This window comes from Phyllostomus hastatus, unplaced genomic scaffold (assembly GCF_019186645.2).
Source record: "Phyllostomus hastatus isolate PE091 unplaced genomic scaffold, TTU_PhHast_1.1 phas_contig_210, whole genome shotgun sequence".
Taxonomy (NCBI): Eukaryota; Metazoa; Chordata; class Mammalia; order Chiroptera; family Phyllostomidae; genus Phyllostomus; species Phyllostomus hastatus.
In genome coordinates, this window is record NW_025333737.1 from 11,701,123 (window position 1) to 11,716,404 (window position 15,282).

At 39.5% G+C, this 15,282-nt stretch overlaps 1 protein-coding gene across 1 annotated transcript in view; it reads right to left on the reverse strand.

Annotated features, from left to right (window-relative positions):
• Positions 1-5,989: 5,989 nt before the first annotated feature.
• GNA13 (G protein subunit alpha 13) overlaps positions 5,990-15,282 on the reverse strand; it is a 31,860-nt gene continuing 22,567 nt past the window's right edge. Inside the window, exon 4 of the mRNA XM_045835955.1 lies at positions 5,990-11,655. Coding sequence (XP_045691911.1) covers positions 11,083-11,655 — 573 coding nt within the window. The 3' untranslated portion in view covers positions 5,990-11,082. The remainder of the gene's footprint in view (positions 11,656-15,282) is intronic.

A 15,282-nucleotide genomic window follows, 5' to 3' on the forward strand; every position in this document is an offset into this window, starting at 1 on the left:
AAAAATAACAGATGTTCTTCATAAAAAAATTTAGAAAACAGAAAAGTGTAAAGAAGACAAAATGTCTTGTGATTACCATCACTCCAAAAAAAGTTAACATTTTGGTGTGTATTTTTAGTCTTTTTGCAAACTGTACGGGGGTAAGTGAAGGCTCAAATTCTTTTTTCAAAAACAGCATTATCATTTATATAATTCAGACACTGAAAAATTAAGCAATTTGAAGGATGCAATTTGATGGCTTTCAGTGCAGTCGCAGGGTGGTGCACCCATGACTGCAATCTCATCTGAAAGCGGTGTGATCATTTCCCCCAAGGCCCGTGCCCATCAGCACTCCCTCCCCATTCACCCACCGCCGGCCTCAGGCAGCCACTCCAGCTACGATCCATGTCTGTAGCTTTACCTGCTCCGAACATTTCACATACATGGAATCACACATTTGTAAAAAGGAAGACTTTGTGGCCGGCTTCTTTCATTTAGCATAATGTTTTGAGGCTTTATCAATATTGTACCATAAATCAGCCTTCATCATTTTGTATTGCTAAATAATATTCCATTGTGCAAATAAACCACATTTTGTTTATCCATTCACCAGTTAACAATATTTGAGTTGTTTCCACTTTTTGGCTGTTATGAATAATGCTGCCAGGAACATTCATGTACAAAGTTTTGTAGAATGTGTTTCCAATTCTCTGGGGTTTATACCTAGGACTGAAATTGCAGGGCCACATAACAGTTCTGTTTGACATTTTGAGGAATTGCCAAACATTTCCGAAGGGGCTGTGCCACTTTACAATCTCATTGGTTATGGATGAGGTTTCCAATTTCTTCACTTCCTCACCAATACTTATTATTATGCACTTGTTTTTTGGCTGTAGACATCCTGTTAGGTGTGAAGTGGTACTTCACTGCGGTTTTGATTTGCATTCCCCTGATGGTTAATCAAGTTGAGCATCTTTTCTGTTTTTGTAATTGTTGCTGAATTACAGTTGTCCCTATTTCCCCCCCCACCCCCATTTCTCTCCCCTGCCCTACCCACCCCCTCTCGTTGAGCATCTTTTCATGGTCTATGGAAAGCTCAAATCTTTACTTGCATATTGCTACAAGTCTTGGTTACTTGAGGACTGTGCTGAAGACAAGTACTGAGCCATAGTGGATAGAAAGGCCTGAGGCTTTGATAGCCAACTGCCCCTTCTGAGCGCTGCTCACAGACAGTTTTGTAAACAATTATGAGGACATCCTTGGACATGAGCCCTATGGTGCTAGGACACATGAAACAAGCAACAAAAAGGGCCCTCAAATCTAGGTACATAGGAGTAAAACTAAAATCAAGCTTAATCTTACAATGTAGAAATAAAATAATTTTTATTACTCAATGGGTAAAATTATTTACTATCAAATTTTGAGATATCTTCCCCAAACTGAGAATTATTTATTCAATACTAGCAACCCAGAAAACATAAGATCACTTTTTAATTTTTCTGTTCTGTTCTATGGAGCCACAAGCCAGGTGTGGTTCAATTCCCATGAAAACATGGAAGGCCTTTGAGACAGTGGCTTTCTGAGAACACTGGAGAACTTCAGAAGCAAACTCACTAGTATCCTGGAGAAAAAGTCAGCCTCAGAAGGAATCTGATTTGCAGGAATTTGAAAACAAAGTGGGTGTCATCGTTTTTCTACTGTAAGAATAGGTCACATCACCAGTTTTGGCAAGAAGTTCAAGTAGAAAGATATAAATAGACACCAAGTGAAATATACAACTATTTGAAGCAATTGTCATTGGGGCTCATGTTAAAGATACATATAGGGAAACTGACTAAAAACATCAAAGTTATTTACAGTGGTTGTGGTGGAATGGTAAGATTAAGACTTTCAGTTTCAGACAGCATATGGAGAACATGGAGAAAATTCACACTGAAAAAAAAGAAGGTTCTTCTTGGAGAAGGAAAGAGATAATCAAGCAGGATTCAAGTCAATTCTGATAAGGGTTTGGTGACTATTATGGACCAAATGTTTGCCCAGCCCCGTACTTGTATGTTGAAGCCTCACTCCTAATGTGGTGGCTTTTCGAGGTGGGGCGTTTGGGAGGTCATCAGGTCATGAGGGTGGAACCCCATGAATACTTCCCTTTGAAGAGGCCAGCTAGCTCCCCTTCTGCCAAGTGAGGACATGGCACGAAGCCGGCAGTCTGCAGACCACAGGGGCCCCTCGTCAGAACCCTGTCGCACTCACACCCTTCATCTCAGATGTTCAGTCTCCAGAAGGGTGAGAAATAAATTTGTTACAAGCCACCCAGTCTGTGGTACCTTTTATAGCAGGCCCAACAGTGACCCTAAAACAAGTAAACCAGAAACCTCCCATGAGTTTTTGAGGCTCTCAGATCCTGACTTTCATACCTCAGGAAGACAAAGGTGATCTTGAATATTTATAGGTTGATACAGGGAAATTCCCCATGAGAAAGAGTACAGGAAAAAAATAAAATAAAAACCACTGAGGTGAATTAAAAAAACAAACTATTGAATTACCTGTAGTGTCCTCAAAGATATTTATAATTTTCCCCGTAAGTCCCTCCTTTAATTTTTTCCCTCAGGCAAAAGTAAAGATCTTATCATAGGAACGTCATATTATCAACTACAATTCTATATTATGCTATAAACCATTTTTGTTACAAGTTGGAATATTCTAGAAGGCTTTCAAGAACGTGAATATAGCTCTGGCTGGCGTAGCTCAGTGGATTGAGCGTGGGCTGCAAACCAAAGTATCGCAGGTTCGATTCCCAGTCAGGGCACATGCCTGGGTTGCAGGCCATGTCCCCCAGCAACTGCACACTGATGTTTCTCTCTCTCTTTCTCCCTCCCTTCCCTCTCCAAAAATTAAATAAAAAAATAATGTGAATGTAGTCAAGAACATGGAAGTCATCTAGCTCAACCTCCTTGTTTCTCAGATAATCGGTCTAATCAGCCTGCTCCTCAAGCTAGTTGACAGTCAGCTCCGCACTGGGAGGGTAGGGTTCCTGCCACCCCTCCACAGTCTGCTTTCACTCGGACGCCCATCACAGCTCTGTTGGGAGTCTCAGGGAGAGGCTCTGTTGGTTACTCAGGAACAGGCCGGTGTGCCAGACAGGCACTCAGGGCTCTTAGGAACACCATCTGTGTGAGTGACACTGTCAACTCAATTCACAGTCAAGCAGAGGAGCTAAAATGTGCATGTAGATCGCTCAAAGTAAGGTGGAACCTTTCAAGTGCCCTGAGAGGGGACTCAGACGAGACAGTGTTCCAAGGAAGAAAACTGCTCCTGGCCTTGCAGTGTGTAGAGACAGAGAGATGGGGCGGGAGGGCTTGCAGGACGGGTAGGATTTACCCTGAGGCAAGGAGCCAGAGAGAAAAGCTATGGGGGGAAAAGGGGTCATTTGTTTGGAGTGCTTGTTGGGAAGGGAGGTTGATACCCTGTGCCTTAAATGTTGTACAGAGTTTGAGAGTTCCTGTTATTGGCACTTTAGAAAGGATTGTGCTGTACATTAAACTCATCTTAAACTGACGATGCCCATTAATTCTGGGCATCCAGTCCTCACTCTGTACTTCTCTTTTACGATTTATAGCAATTTCCCCCGAATTATAACCTGCTACATACATGCCAGGACTGCCTGTACAGAATTAGCTTTAAATATAATTTCATCAAAGATGGTGAGCCATGGGTGCTGTGATTTTTTTTTAAAAGTAAAGTTTCAAGGAAACCAGCTACTTTAATAAATCCCACAAAATTTTTTAAGAACTGGGATTTTCCACATAGAATAATAGGAAAATTTTTTTAGAAAAACCCCACACTTCTCTCCTAAGGCCAGCAGTGTTTGGCCTTTAGTTTCATCATGTAAACTTGTTCCCTCTCTTCAGCACTTGACAGCAAGCCCAAGTCTAAAGCTGCAGTGTAGTTAATTACAAGAACGATCAACTTTTAAAAACACTTCGTTCCTCGTGTTTTCTATCACGTACCTTTATGGAGAAAAGAAAAATCAACACACTCCTCCACTGAGTATAAATATTCACTGTGGATACAACTCCCCTCAGTGTTCTAACACAGTCGCTTAAACACACAGATGCCTGGCATTGTTAGTTTGTATGGAACACTTGAGCAAGCCTTTTGTCTTGACGTGCTTGGAAAAGGGGACGCTTGTGCGATATAGTTGTGGTGTTGTCACAGATGCGCCTCACTCCCAACTGTTCTGTATTCCAGGTGCCCCACTAATTTGAGGAAAATGTACAGTATGTATTTTAAAACACATGCCCTGGAGGACATGCCAAACTTCCTGTAATCAACACAAAACTCCGGTTTAACCTATAAACTCTTTGAGTTGCCTGCATTCTTGTGACCAAAGTCTTTTCTCTTCCAACAACCTGCTTGGGGGCAGAGGAACAGGTAATTCTGAGAGAACAACCGTGTTCATGATGTGACTGTGCCAAACATACGCTTTACTAGACAATAGTTTGGGTTTTAGTGATTCCTTTAACAATGATGAATATTTTTGTTCCAATGTTAACATAAGAAGACTTCTTGTTTTGTTTTGGGGATTTGAATACTCAAGAGTTTTGAGTCTATTTAAAAGATCTTCCATCTCTAGAAGAAAGCCTTGAATGACCTGGCTCCAATCTGCAGATTTGCAGGTATTTGTAGATTTGTAGATATTTCTAAGTCCAAACTTATCTCAGTTTTTCTTGTGACCAACAGTGAAACTTAATGCTAATGGTGAGGCCTTGGAAAAGAAATTTTATTTGCCAGAAAGACAAGAAGCCAGCCTGTTAGGAGTATGGGCCTTGCCACTGAACAATTAACACACCTACTTTGCAGCTCATCGTGGGGAAAGGCCCTTCCTTCTGCTTTGGGGAAGAAAAGTACATGCTCAGCTTTCAGCCAATGCTAGTTGAGAAAAGGTATAAACATGCCCAAATGTATTTAACAGCTTCTAATTCAGCTGAAGTTGTAAAGGGAAAAGATGAGTGCGTGCCTGATAGGATCTGATGAGAATACTACTTTACCTCTGTGGTCCCCAAACACATAACCCGGTCTAGTCATGAGAAAGGGAAAACAAGACAGGTCCCAAGAGATGGATAATCTAGAAAAGACAGGTATACCTCAGGGGTATCGTGGGTGCAGTTCCAGACCACCACAGTAAAGACAGTGCCATCTTGCTGGTGGAGGGTCTTGCCTTCCATCTGTGAGATGCAGCAAAGATGTGCCTGAACCTGATCAGTACTCCCCTTCCTCAAAACTGCCAAGGTCATCAAAACGAGGAAATTTTGAGAAACTGTCATAGCCGAGGAGCTTGGAGACAGGTCAGATAAATGAAGTATACTATCCTGGACGGGTTCTGGAACAAAAAAGGGACATTGGGGAAAAACTAGACAAATCTGCATAAAGGGTGGGCTTTAGTTAATATTAAAATATCTATGTTGGTTCATGAATTATGACCAGTGTACTATATGAATGCAAGATGTTAATTGGGGAAACTACTATAAACGGAGTGGAGGATAGGGGAGGAGTTCTGGTACATTTACAATTTTCTTCAAGTTGTATAAAATAAAATTTCTTGAAATATAAAATGAGTGGTAAGGGCTGTTTTTTAAATACCGTTCCAAGGACACTAGACATCAACAGCACTACTCCCGCAGGCGGACAAACTATGAGTCCAGAACCACCACAGTACAATTTTAGTAATTTTAAGAGGAGCACAGAGAAAAAAAGAGTGTTTCTCCTTTCCCCATTGCCACATCAAAACGTATTAAAAATCTATGCACTTCCGTGGATGAAGCCCATGTCCCCATCTTTAGTAAGGAAAAGTTTATAGAGTAATATTAAGGCAAAGTTTTGTTGGGAGATCTGCCAAACTAGAGATTTCCGTGCTTTAAGTCACTAGATGAAATTTTTGCTTTCAAATTTTAAACTAAGTGTCTGCTTCACATTTCACATTTAGCAAACAGTTTAAATAACATCATAGTGCTGAAGTTTTAAAAATGTTTATTAAATGTCAGTAATCTTTACAAAGCAAATATAATAGCAAGAGGCAAAAATTTTGCAAAATATGTACAAAAGTAAAAAGCCTTAATGAACTAGCAACTCATAAAACCAAACTGTTCTTTCCACTTCCTTTAGAAATAATTTATTGCCAATCCTGAAGTAAAGCCTAACAGAAAATAATTTACAATATCAGATAATGTGCTTAGTTCCTGGAAAGTTATAAAAAGATATACGTATAAAAAATCCTAAACCACAAATACTTTTATACAGGGCTAATACAAAGCATGTTTTGTTAGGTACAGTATCTATGAGGTTGTTAGAAAATATACTTTTTGATAAGGCTTCTTGTGGTAAATGAGCTCTCCCCAGGGTCTAGGAAAGAAAGCCAGTGAAAACATTTTGCGCTTTTGCTTTCAAGTAAGAGGTAAAAAAAAGAATGGTATATACTTTGTTGCATTGTTACATCATGTTTCCAAAAAACATCGGCTCCTACTTGCCCCCCCCCCACCTTGGCTTTTCCCCCTGGTACCATCAAACAGGCATGCTGGAGAACAAGCGCATCCCTTACTATGGCAAGAGATACAACAAGCTTTCGAAATACAAACCCAAATCAGATACCAAGGAAGTAGCACGTTTCTATCATGACATGCACTGACTGAAAATGTATGCATAGTGAGTCCTAGCGTACTTCAATACAGCTGGAAATTTTCATCATTGACAGATTTGGATAGGTCGCAAAATCTCTATCAACCCAGAAATTACACCCCACCATTAACGCTTTTTGGTCCATATAAGCTCTGGCATTTGAAATCCAATGGTTAGATGTGGATGATACAGGAATGAACATATTTATTTACATGCTAACTATACATTCAAGTACAGACATGAGAATGCTAGCAGTACAAACACTGTATGTAAGATGTTAATAACCACTAATCAGCCTTCTAAGGCTATTATCAACTTGTTGAAAAACCATGAAGTCCAACTTGTTTAAAATTTTTGAGTTCAGACTTACAATTCAATTTCTAGTATAAACTTTTCAAGCCCTAGCCTTGTACCATAAAATAACGGGTATATACTGTATCATTTCCTTTATTTGGAAGGTGGAGACAAACACATACCCACTCACATACGATCCCTCCCTTCCTCATGTTTACTGAAGAAAAAGCCAACCTGTATGCTATCTTAAAAAAATAAAAACCAGTATTAGTCAAGCAGCTCAACACGAGCAGCTCATCTGTGACTAACAGGACTTAACTTGTTGATATGCTGGGAGAGAGAAAGGGATCCAGCACTAAGTCAGATCTCCAGCCTAAGAAGACACTTGCAAAATTTCTGTCCTGATGCCTCAAATAAAACTAAAAGACATTAAGAGGTAACAGTGACTTTCTGTAGATTTATTAGGGAGTTTGTTACAAATACTTGGCTGAGCTTTACAGGCATGATTTCATGGATTCACACAACAAATTGAGTTAACACTGATATTTAGTCTTCTCATTACATAAACAGAAATAACACTGCTACAAATTGCAGTGGAGAGAATCTTGTTTCAAATGGCTTGGTTTGGGGTTTTGTCTAAATATATCATTATATAATGAAAGCACCAATTTGAGGGCTTCTCAAACAGTGATTTGAGTTTCACAACATAACTTGGTAACTTTTTTTTCATATAAATAAGGCATAAGTGGGTATGTGTACTAATGCTGAAAATACATTTTATCAAAAGCAGACATTTAAGTATTTGGGTATACATTGGCAGTTGAGATTTACTCCTTCCTTTTAACAAAAAATTAAAGGGCATATGATTTCTGTCAAATCTAAATCAGTACTTCTACTCATTTCTGGCATTAAGATCATCTTCCTTCCTTCTCCTTTAAACCCACCACTGCCACCAACTGAACAAAGATTTTCCTGAACAACCTCACTTGAGTGATTTACCAGAGGATCTGCACTTTGTAAAACATCAATACGTGCCAATGTCAGAACAAAACAAATGACCTTTTTTCACTCCACATTGCCTTCTTGGGTTGCAGTTGCCCTGTAGCCATGAAGTGCCTTTTCCAGACAATAAGCTTGAAATGAAGGCTCTGGCTGGGGTAGCTCAGTAGATTGAGCATGGGTCTGCGAATGAAAGGGTCACTGGTTCAATTCCCAGTCAGGGCACATGCCTGGGTTGCAGGCCAGGTCCCCAGTAGGGATGCATGAGAAGCAACCACACACTGATGTTTCTTTCCCTTTCCTTTCTGCTTCCTTTCCCCTCTCTCTGAAAATAAAAAAAAATCTTAAAAAAAAGATTGAAAGAAGATTTGAAATCAATACAATATTTGGCAGGCAACAATGATTCAGGTTATTAAAAATAATATTTAAGTGAGAGAGGCACACCTTGAATTCTTTGGACCTTCAGAAAATAGCTAACAAAGCCTTTTCCCTGTATAAAAATCAAGGCCCAAATCAGTGATGTTCTTTGATTTATAAGGCAACTCTGTGTACTATAAATTTCAAGGTCAACGAAGACACTCGTGACATTTCTTACGAATTAAACAAGAAGACATTCAGATTTAAGAACAGAATGTAAGAGAATTAGGCACATCTTATTCAAAATCATAACCCCAAAGTCAGAAAATGTAACAGGTGAAAGAATTTTCCATTTCAATTACTTTTTTAGAGATCAGGAGAAAATGAGCACAGCAAAAACTATGAGCACCCCCTCCATTTTGTTAACTAAATTTCACCTCTCCCTTCATGGAGAGGTTTTTCAAAAGGATTTGGTTTTCATGATACAGACATAACGACACCATCAAATGGTTTAAAAATGCAGTATATGAAGTGTGGACTAATGCATTCAGATTGAACTTCACAGTTCTACTACTATCTAATCAAGCCTGCCATTAAAAATAATTACTGCCTCAAAGTATATTCTAGACTTTGCTATATGAGGATGTTGGCAGAGATACCACACACATTAGGAAAGAAAATCACAAATGCCCAAAATAATACCATATCCATTTGGCGTTTCAACATTTCTTGGTGGTAGTCAACATGGAGAAATGTGATTTCTGCTTTGTCAGGCAATATTTATGGTTCATATCACTAAACATAAATACAACATAAATAGACTCAGTTTCCTCTTTACATGGGGAACTTACCTCAGTCTTTGTGGAATTAATGGTTTGGCCATTCCATAAAACTACTTGCTAAATGTGCAGACTTTCTACCAATAAGTCCAAATGCTACCGTGCACACATTCAGATATTCAGTAACACTGAAATTATTCTAATTCTGTGAGTTTAAACAAGTATTCTTTTGGCAAGAAGCACTAGATGAAAAACTATTCAAACATGCATGAACTATACTATGAACACTTGCACTACCACATGGGAGACAGCTCTGGGGGTCGTGTACACCAAAGCATGAAACACTGAAGTGACTACGGACATCTTGATGGAGGATGAAACTTCAAATGCAAAATCAGGTATGTTAAGAGCAATCCCTGGTTAGCTCACTGAAAAGCCGTAGTCTCATACTAGACAGCAAGACAGACCAAGAGCCACTGTCTTGGAAAGCATGGGTGCCCAATAATGTTGACCCATCTTTCAAGAACTTACTAGCCAAGAAAATACCTGAGAACCTGGTGAGCTATACAGTAAAGTGATGGATATCACAGTCTTAATCACAATTTTCAGGAAAAAGAGAAAAGCTGCCAGACTTTCCAAAACCCTCAGCCTTGTACATCTGTTTCTCTCATCCAATTCTAACACTGCACATAACCTGCAAGTCAGTATCTTCAGTCCCGCAAACCAGCCCCTGCGAAGAGTTTGCTGTGAGTGCACTGTAGTCACAAAGCTACCTCATGGGTATCTTTTCATTTGATAAGTGATGGAGGGAGGTCAGATGCAATCATATTTTGGTGTGAGTATCCTTAAAATATTCAAGCTGTACTTCAATAAAGCTGGAATTTCTTAAACAATGATATAAACATGCGTATACTGTGTTTTTAGTAACAAACCAAGGATGAAAAGGAATCTTAAATAATACGTTTTTGAATAGCCTGACATGAAAATACTGCCATTGCCAAGCTCCAAACGAACAAAAAAAAAAACCTCATAAATGCCACCATCTGAGTCGATGGAAATAGGAGAGCAAAAGAAAGATGTTTGTGATGGTACAACAATGATTTCCTACAGTCAGGGGCACAAATCATCTGAGACAGGATTTACAAGTCTAAGAGTAAAACACGTAACGTTCTGGGAAGGATGTTTTATGGGAAGTTCTGTTAAGCTGCTTGGAATTTTTAGTTACTGCTATGGCCACAATGTCTCACACATCCGGCACTTTTATTATGATATTTAAATATGGAAAGGATAAATTATATTCCACTCGTAACTTTGATCAACACACTATATATGGCACTTGCTTGCCTTTTGCTCCCCCGTACCATTTGTGAACTTTCATTAGCATCACACCAGAAATCTCCGTGTAAACTTTAAAACACTAGAAACCACAGAAACTGAAACAAAAAATGTTGTATACATAAGTAATTAAAAATACATGAAGCCTAAATCTGTGTAAATCTATAGAATATCGTTCCTCAGATCAAAATTTTTCCAACAGACATTTCAAAGCAGGCCATCATCAAGCCAGGCACGGGTGGCGGTGCTCTGTGCTAGGCAGACAGAAGGTGTCTTACTTATTTCAGAACTGAACTTCTTAGCCTCATGCCTACAAATATTTAAGGACACCTTCTCTACTTGGCACTACAGAATTTGGTTTGGAAGTACAAGAATTTAAAGCCTGATATATACCTCGTCTGAGGTTTGGCAGGAAATTACAACTCCGCTCCAATGGAAGCCACAGCGAAACAGATCAAAGCCTGAACTTCAGCAGATACTAGCGATGTTTTATTCAGCAGCTTTCAGCCACAAACCCAAGTCCGCAGAAGGAGGGCTAAGAGTTCCAAGAACTTAAACATAGAATCAAGATTTTTCTAATTCCTGTTGTAAACTATTTTAAAAAACAAAACAAACAGAAAACAATCAAAAAGACACAAAGCTATTAAATCAGCAAGTCTTTTGTACATCACTGTAGCATAAGCTGCTTGAGGTTGTCATGCAGAATAGTATCCTTCACGTCACGGAAAACCAGGCGGATGTTCTCCGTGTTGATAGCAGTGGTGAAGTGATGGTACAAGGGCTTCTGCTGCTGGTCCCGGCGTTTGTTACGGAAACACTCCACCAGGAATTTTTGGACGTCTCTTAAGCAGTGGGGATCCCCTTCAAATTCTAAGAAATAGTCTTTGATGCTTACAATTTGCACTTTCTCCTCAAGCAAATCTGTCTTGTTCAAGAAGAGAATTATGGAGACATTGCTGAAAACCCGGTTATTGACAATTGTTTCAAAAATGTTCAGAGATTCTGTAAGGCGATTGGTCAGTCGGTCTTCCATAAGCACCTGGTCAAATTCACTTGAGGAAACAAGGAAAAGTATTGATGTTACACTGTCGAAGCATTCAAACCAACGTTTTCTTTCTGATCTTTGACCACCTACATCAACCATTTTAAAAGGAACATTTTTAATTTCAAAGTCGTACTCATGAATGCCTTTGGTGGGCCTTCTGGCAAGCAGAATATCTTGCTGTGATGGAATGTAATCCTGCAAAAGAAAAAAATGTTCTACACTGAGTAATCCAGAAATGATTAGAATTTTTAACATACTACTAAGGGGTCTAGTAAATGGATATGCAAACAAAGTTACTTTTTTAAATGACACCTCCCAATAACATTAAAGCACCAATACTATTATTATTATTCCCATTATGAAATGCTAAAATATATTAAAATGTTAGTGTACAAAGACTAGTTCAAAATTCACTACAAATGAGTAGCATCTACTATTTTTTCCCTCCCGCAGTATTACTCAAACTGAGGTCTTACCTACCAGCTGTCCTCACACTCTGGCCCGCCGCTCTTAGCTTCCGCCACAGTGACCTCACTACTCACATACCCACCTGTTGGTTTGAAATGTCAGTTCACAAGAATCACTTCCCAGTCCAAGGTTCTACCTCTCTCTAGCCCATTCTAAACACTCCTTTACCAGCTTTATGACTAAGAACTTCTATACCGATCACTTCACGTTTTTACTGCTGCTATGCTACGTGCCTGGAAAACACCTCCTCTACTATAATTAACTGCGTTTACTTTGGGCCACTTCCTCAGTTTGTTTCCAGGGTGCAGTGTAGCCATGTTCCAGCTATCTCATCTATTGACACAAGGAGTCTTTTACTCTGTCAGCACTTTTGCCTGTGAAATGATGGTGACCATGGCAGGTCTACCTGCCTCTGAGGGACAGTTTACACAAAGATCAAATGAGTCCTCTTTGAACAGGACTGGTTAACTACTAGACCCTGAACAGACAGAAGCTGCTGGTCTCATGAGTCACAGGCTAGCCCCTAACAGTGCACTTCATCACACAGTCGAACTGTTCCTTCTCTTCTCAGGCTAGTATTTTTCCACAACTTTGACATAGCTTTTTGGCAATACTGAAGAGAAAAGCTTTTAATGCTCATTATCAAGGTCAAAATATTTTTAAAAATCAAGGCAAGATTTTAAAACAATGCTGATTGTTATCTGCAATGCTGCATTTTATGCCTTTCCACATAGTATGACTTTGAAATGTCATTTCGAGAATACGTATCTCTTGAAAATAGTGCACTTTAGTTAAGAAAAAAAGTAGGGAGTTCTCAGCAATGTTACAGCTATAATCCACAGCCATTTATTAAGTAACTCTGGGACTCTAATAAATGCGTTGGCATTTCTATGTTTTCTTCTAGCTTTTGTTCACATACCTACCTACTTTACATCAAATGGATTAATGTGATATCATTTACATAAACATTCTTCTACTAGTGGTCATTTCGGATGTTTACAAATTTTTGCTTTAATTAAAAGAAGCTCAGCAATTAAATTATTGTGCGAACACTTTTTATTTTCCTTTAAAACTATTTCCTGAGAGTAAATAAGCAGGGATAAGCTTATGAGGTCAAAGGTTATAAACATTTTAACCCCTTGGACACTTAACGCCCAACTGCTTTCTAGAAAGGTGGTACCAATTTCCAGTGCCTGTGTGCCAGCTGCCTCAGAAACTCGCCAACACTGAGCTGTTCTTTTAAAAAAACTTTTTATTCCATAAAAATAAAACCTTTATTATTACTTTAATTAGAAGCTAACAACCTAGTTCAAATTAGGCTAATTCATACAAGCCATAAAACACAGGACAGCTCAGTGTTGTAATCAAATACTAAATGATCTGGCAGTAACAGTGGTTAGGACTGGCAATTCTAGAGTCAGCTCTTTAATACTAGCTGTATGATCTTGGACAAGTCACTTAACCTCTCTGTCTCAATTTCCTCATTTTTAAAATACGGTAATATTCATAGGGGTGCTATGAGCACTGAATGAGTTAAATGGGTGAAGTGCTTAAGAGCTGTGTCTGGCACATATGTTATGTGTTACTAGTCTGCTGGTTCCTACTGTGTCTGCCACCACCATGGCCACTGCTGTAGAGAGGGAGAGGGAAAGGCTGTGATGCGCAGGTAAACTTCCGCTCAAGTCTCTCCAGTCTCATTTTTAAATGCTCACCATTCATTTACACTTGACAGTCTATTCACAAACACAATGCAGTCAATGAGAAAATTCCCTTTCTTCCTTACCAACTCCTCTAAGTCCAGCCAGTATGTTTTCCTTCCTACTTCCTGTCCCACCAACGATGTCAGCGTTCTTGAGGCCTCTCAAGCACCCTGGTTCTTCTCTATCATCTCCCATCCTACATTAAATCCTGCTGTTCCTTTTCTGATTCTTTCTTATACTTTCCCTTTCCTCCTTATTTCCACTCTCCCATTTTTTTCCTCTCAGGTGCAGAATTACCATCTTTTCACCAGTTTCTCTGTCTTGCATGTCTTGCACTTCTTGGTTCCATCTCTGAGCCCCTCCCAGACGGACCTCTCTGGCAACATGACTTCAGAACTTGCAGGGCAGCTCCTGACTCCATCAGATCCAGACTCTGCCTACTGGCTTTCGTGACCCTCCTTACTCCTTGTTTTCTGGAACTAGCAGACTGTTCTATATTGCCCAGGACCACCACAGAGCCTGACACCAAGACCTACACAAATCTTCTTGTATAATACCATTACCTGCCCACTGACTTGCACTACAGTCCAAGTGCAATGAACAATACATGCATACCCAAGTTCTTGCCTTCTAGAAATCTGTTTTTGAGTTAGAGCCAAGAACTTCACACATCCTTTGTCAGACAGATGTGCCTCCTAAAACTAAACACACCTAGCTGTTTCCATCTCCGCAGGCTGCACCTCCTCTCTCCATATCTAAATCCAACCCATCCTTCACTTACTCTTTTGGGCTAGCTCCAACTTTTCTAGCTGAAACATTTCTCTAGTCTTTGACTAGAACGAGTTTCTTACATACACAGATCAAAGAACAAAACAGCTAACATTGAGCATTTATTACACACTATTCTGAGTGCATTACTGGGTGCTATGGACTGAATTGTGTACACCCCCCTCAAATTCTTATGTTGAAGCCCTAATAATTCACGTGATTATATTTGGTACAAGGCTTTCTGAAAGTAACTAAGATTAAATGAGGTCATATGGGTGAGGTCCTTCTTAATCGGAGTATTTATGGCCTTCTAAGAAGAGTAAAAAATTTTCTCTCTCCCTTTCAATGTGTGTGCGCCGAGCAAAAGCCATGTCAAGCCTGAGAAGGCCATACATTCAGCAAGCCAGGAAGAGATACCTCATCAAGAAAAATCGAATGTATTAGAGAGCACCTTGATCTTGGACTTCAAGCCTCCAGTGCTGTGAGAAACAAACGTCTGTTGTTTAAGGCACCCAGTCAGTGGTATTTTGTTATGGTAGCTTTAGCAGACTAACACACAGGGTTTATTTCATGTAATCATCCCATAACTCTATGAGGACAGTTCTCTTACTATGCTGCCTATGATATTGCTAAAAAATAAATAAAATAAAAACCAAGAGGTTTACAAATGCACAGGGGTATCCAAATCATAGCCCAGAATGGCTGTGAATGCAGCCCAACACAAAATCATAAATTAACTTAAAACATTATGACATTTTTTTGTGATTACGTGTCACAATGTATTTAATGTATGGCCCAAGACAACTCTTCTTCTTCCAGTGTGGACCAGAGACACCAAAAGGTTGGACAGCCCTGGAAGGTCACAGGGCCAGGAACCCAAGTGGTC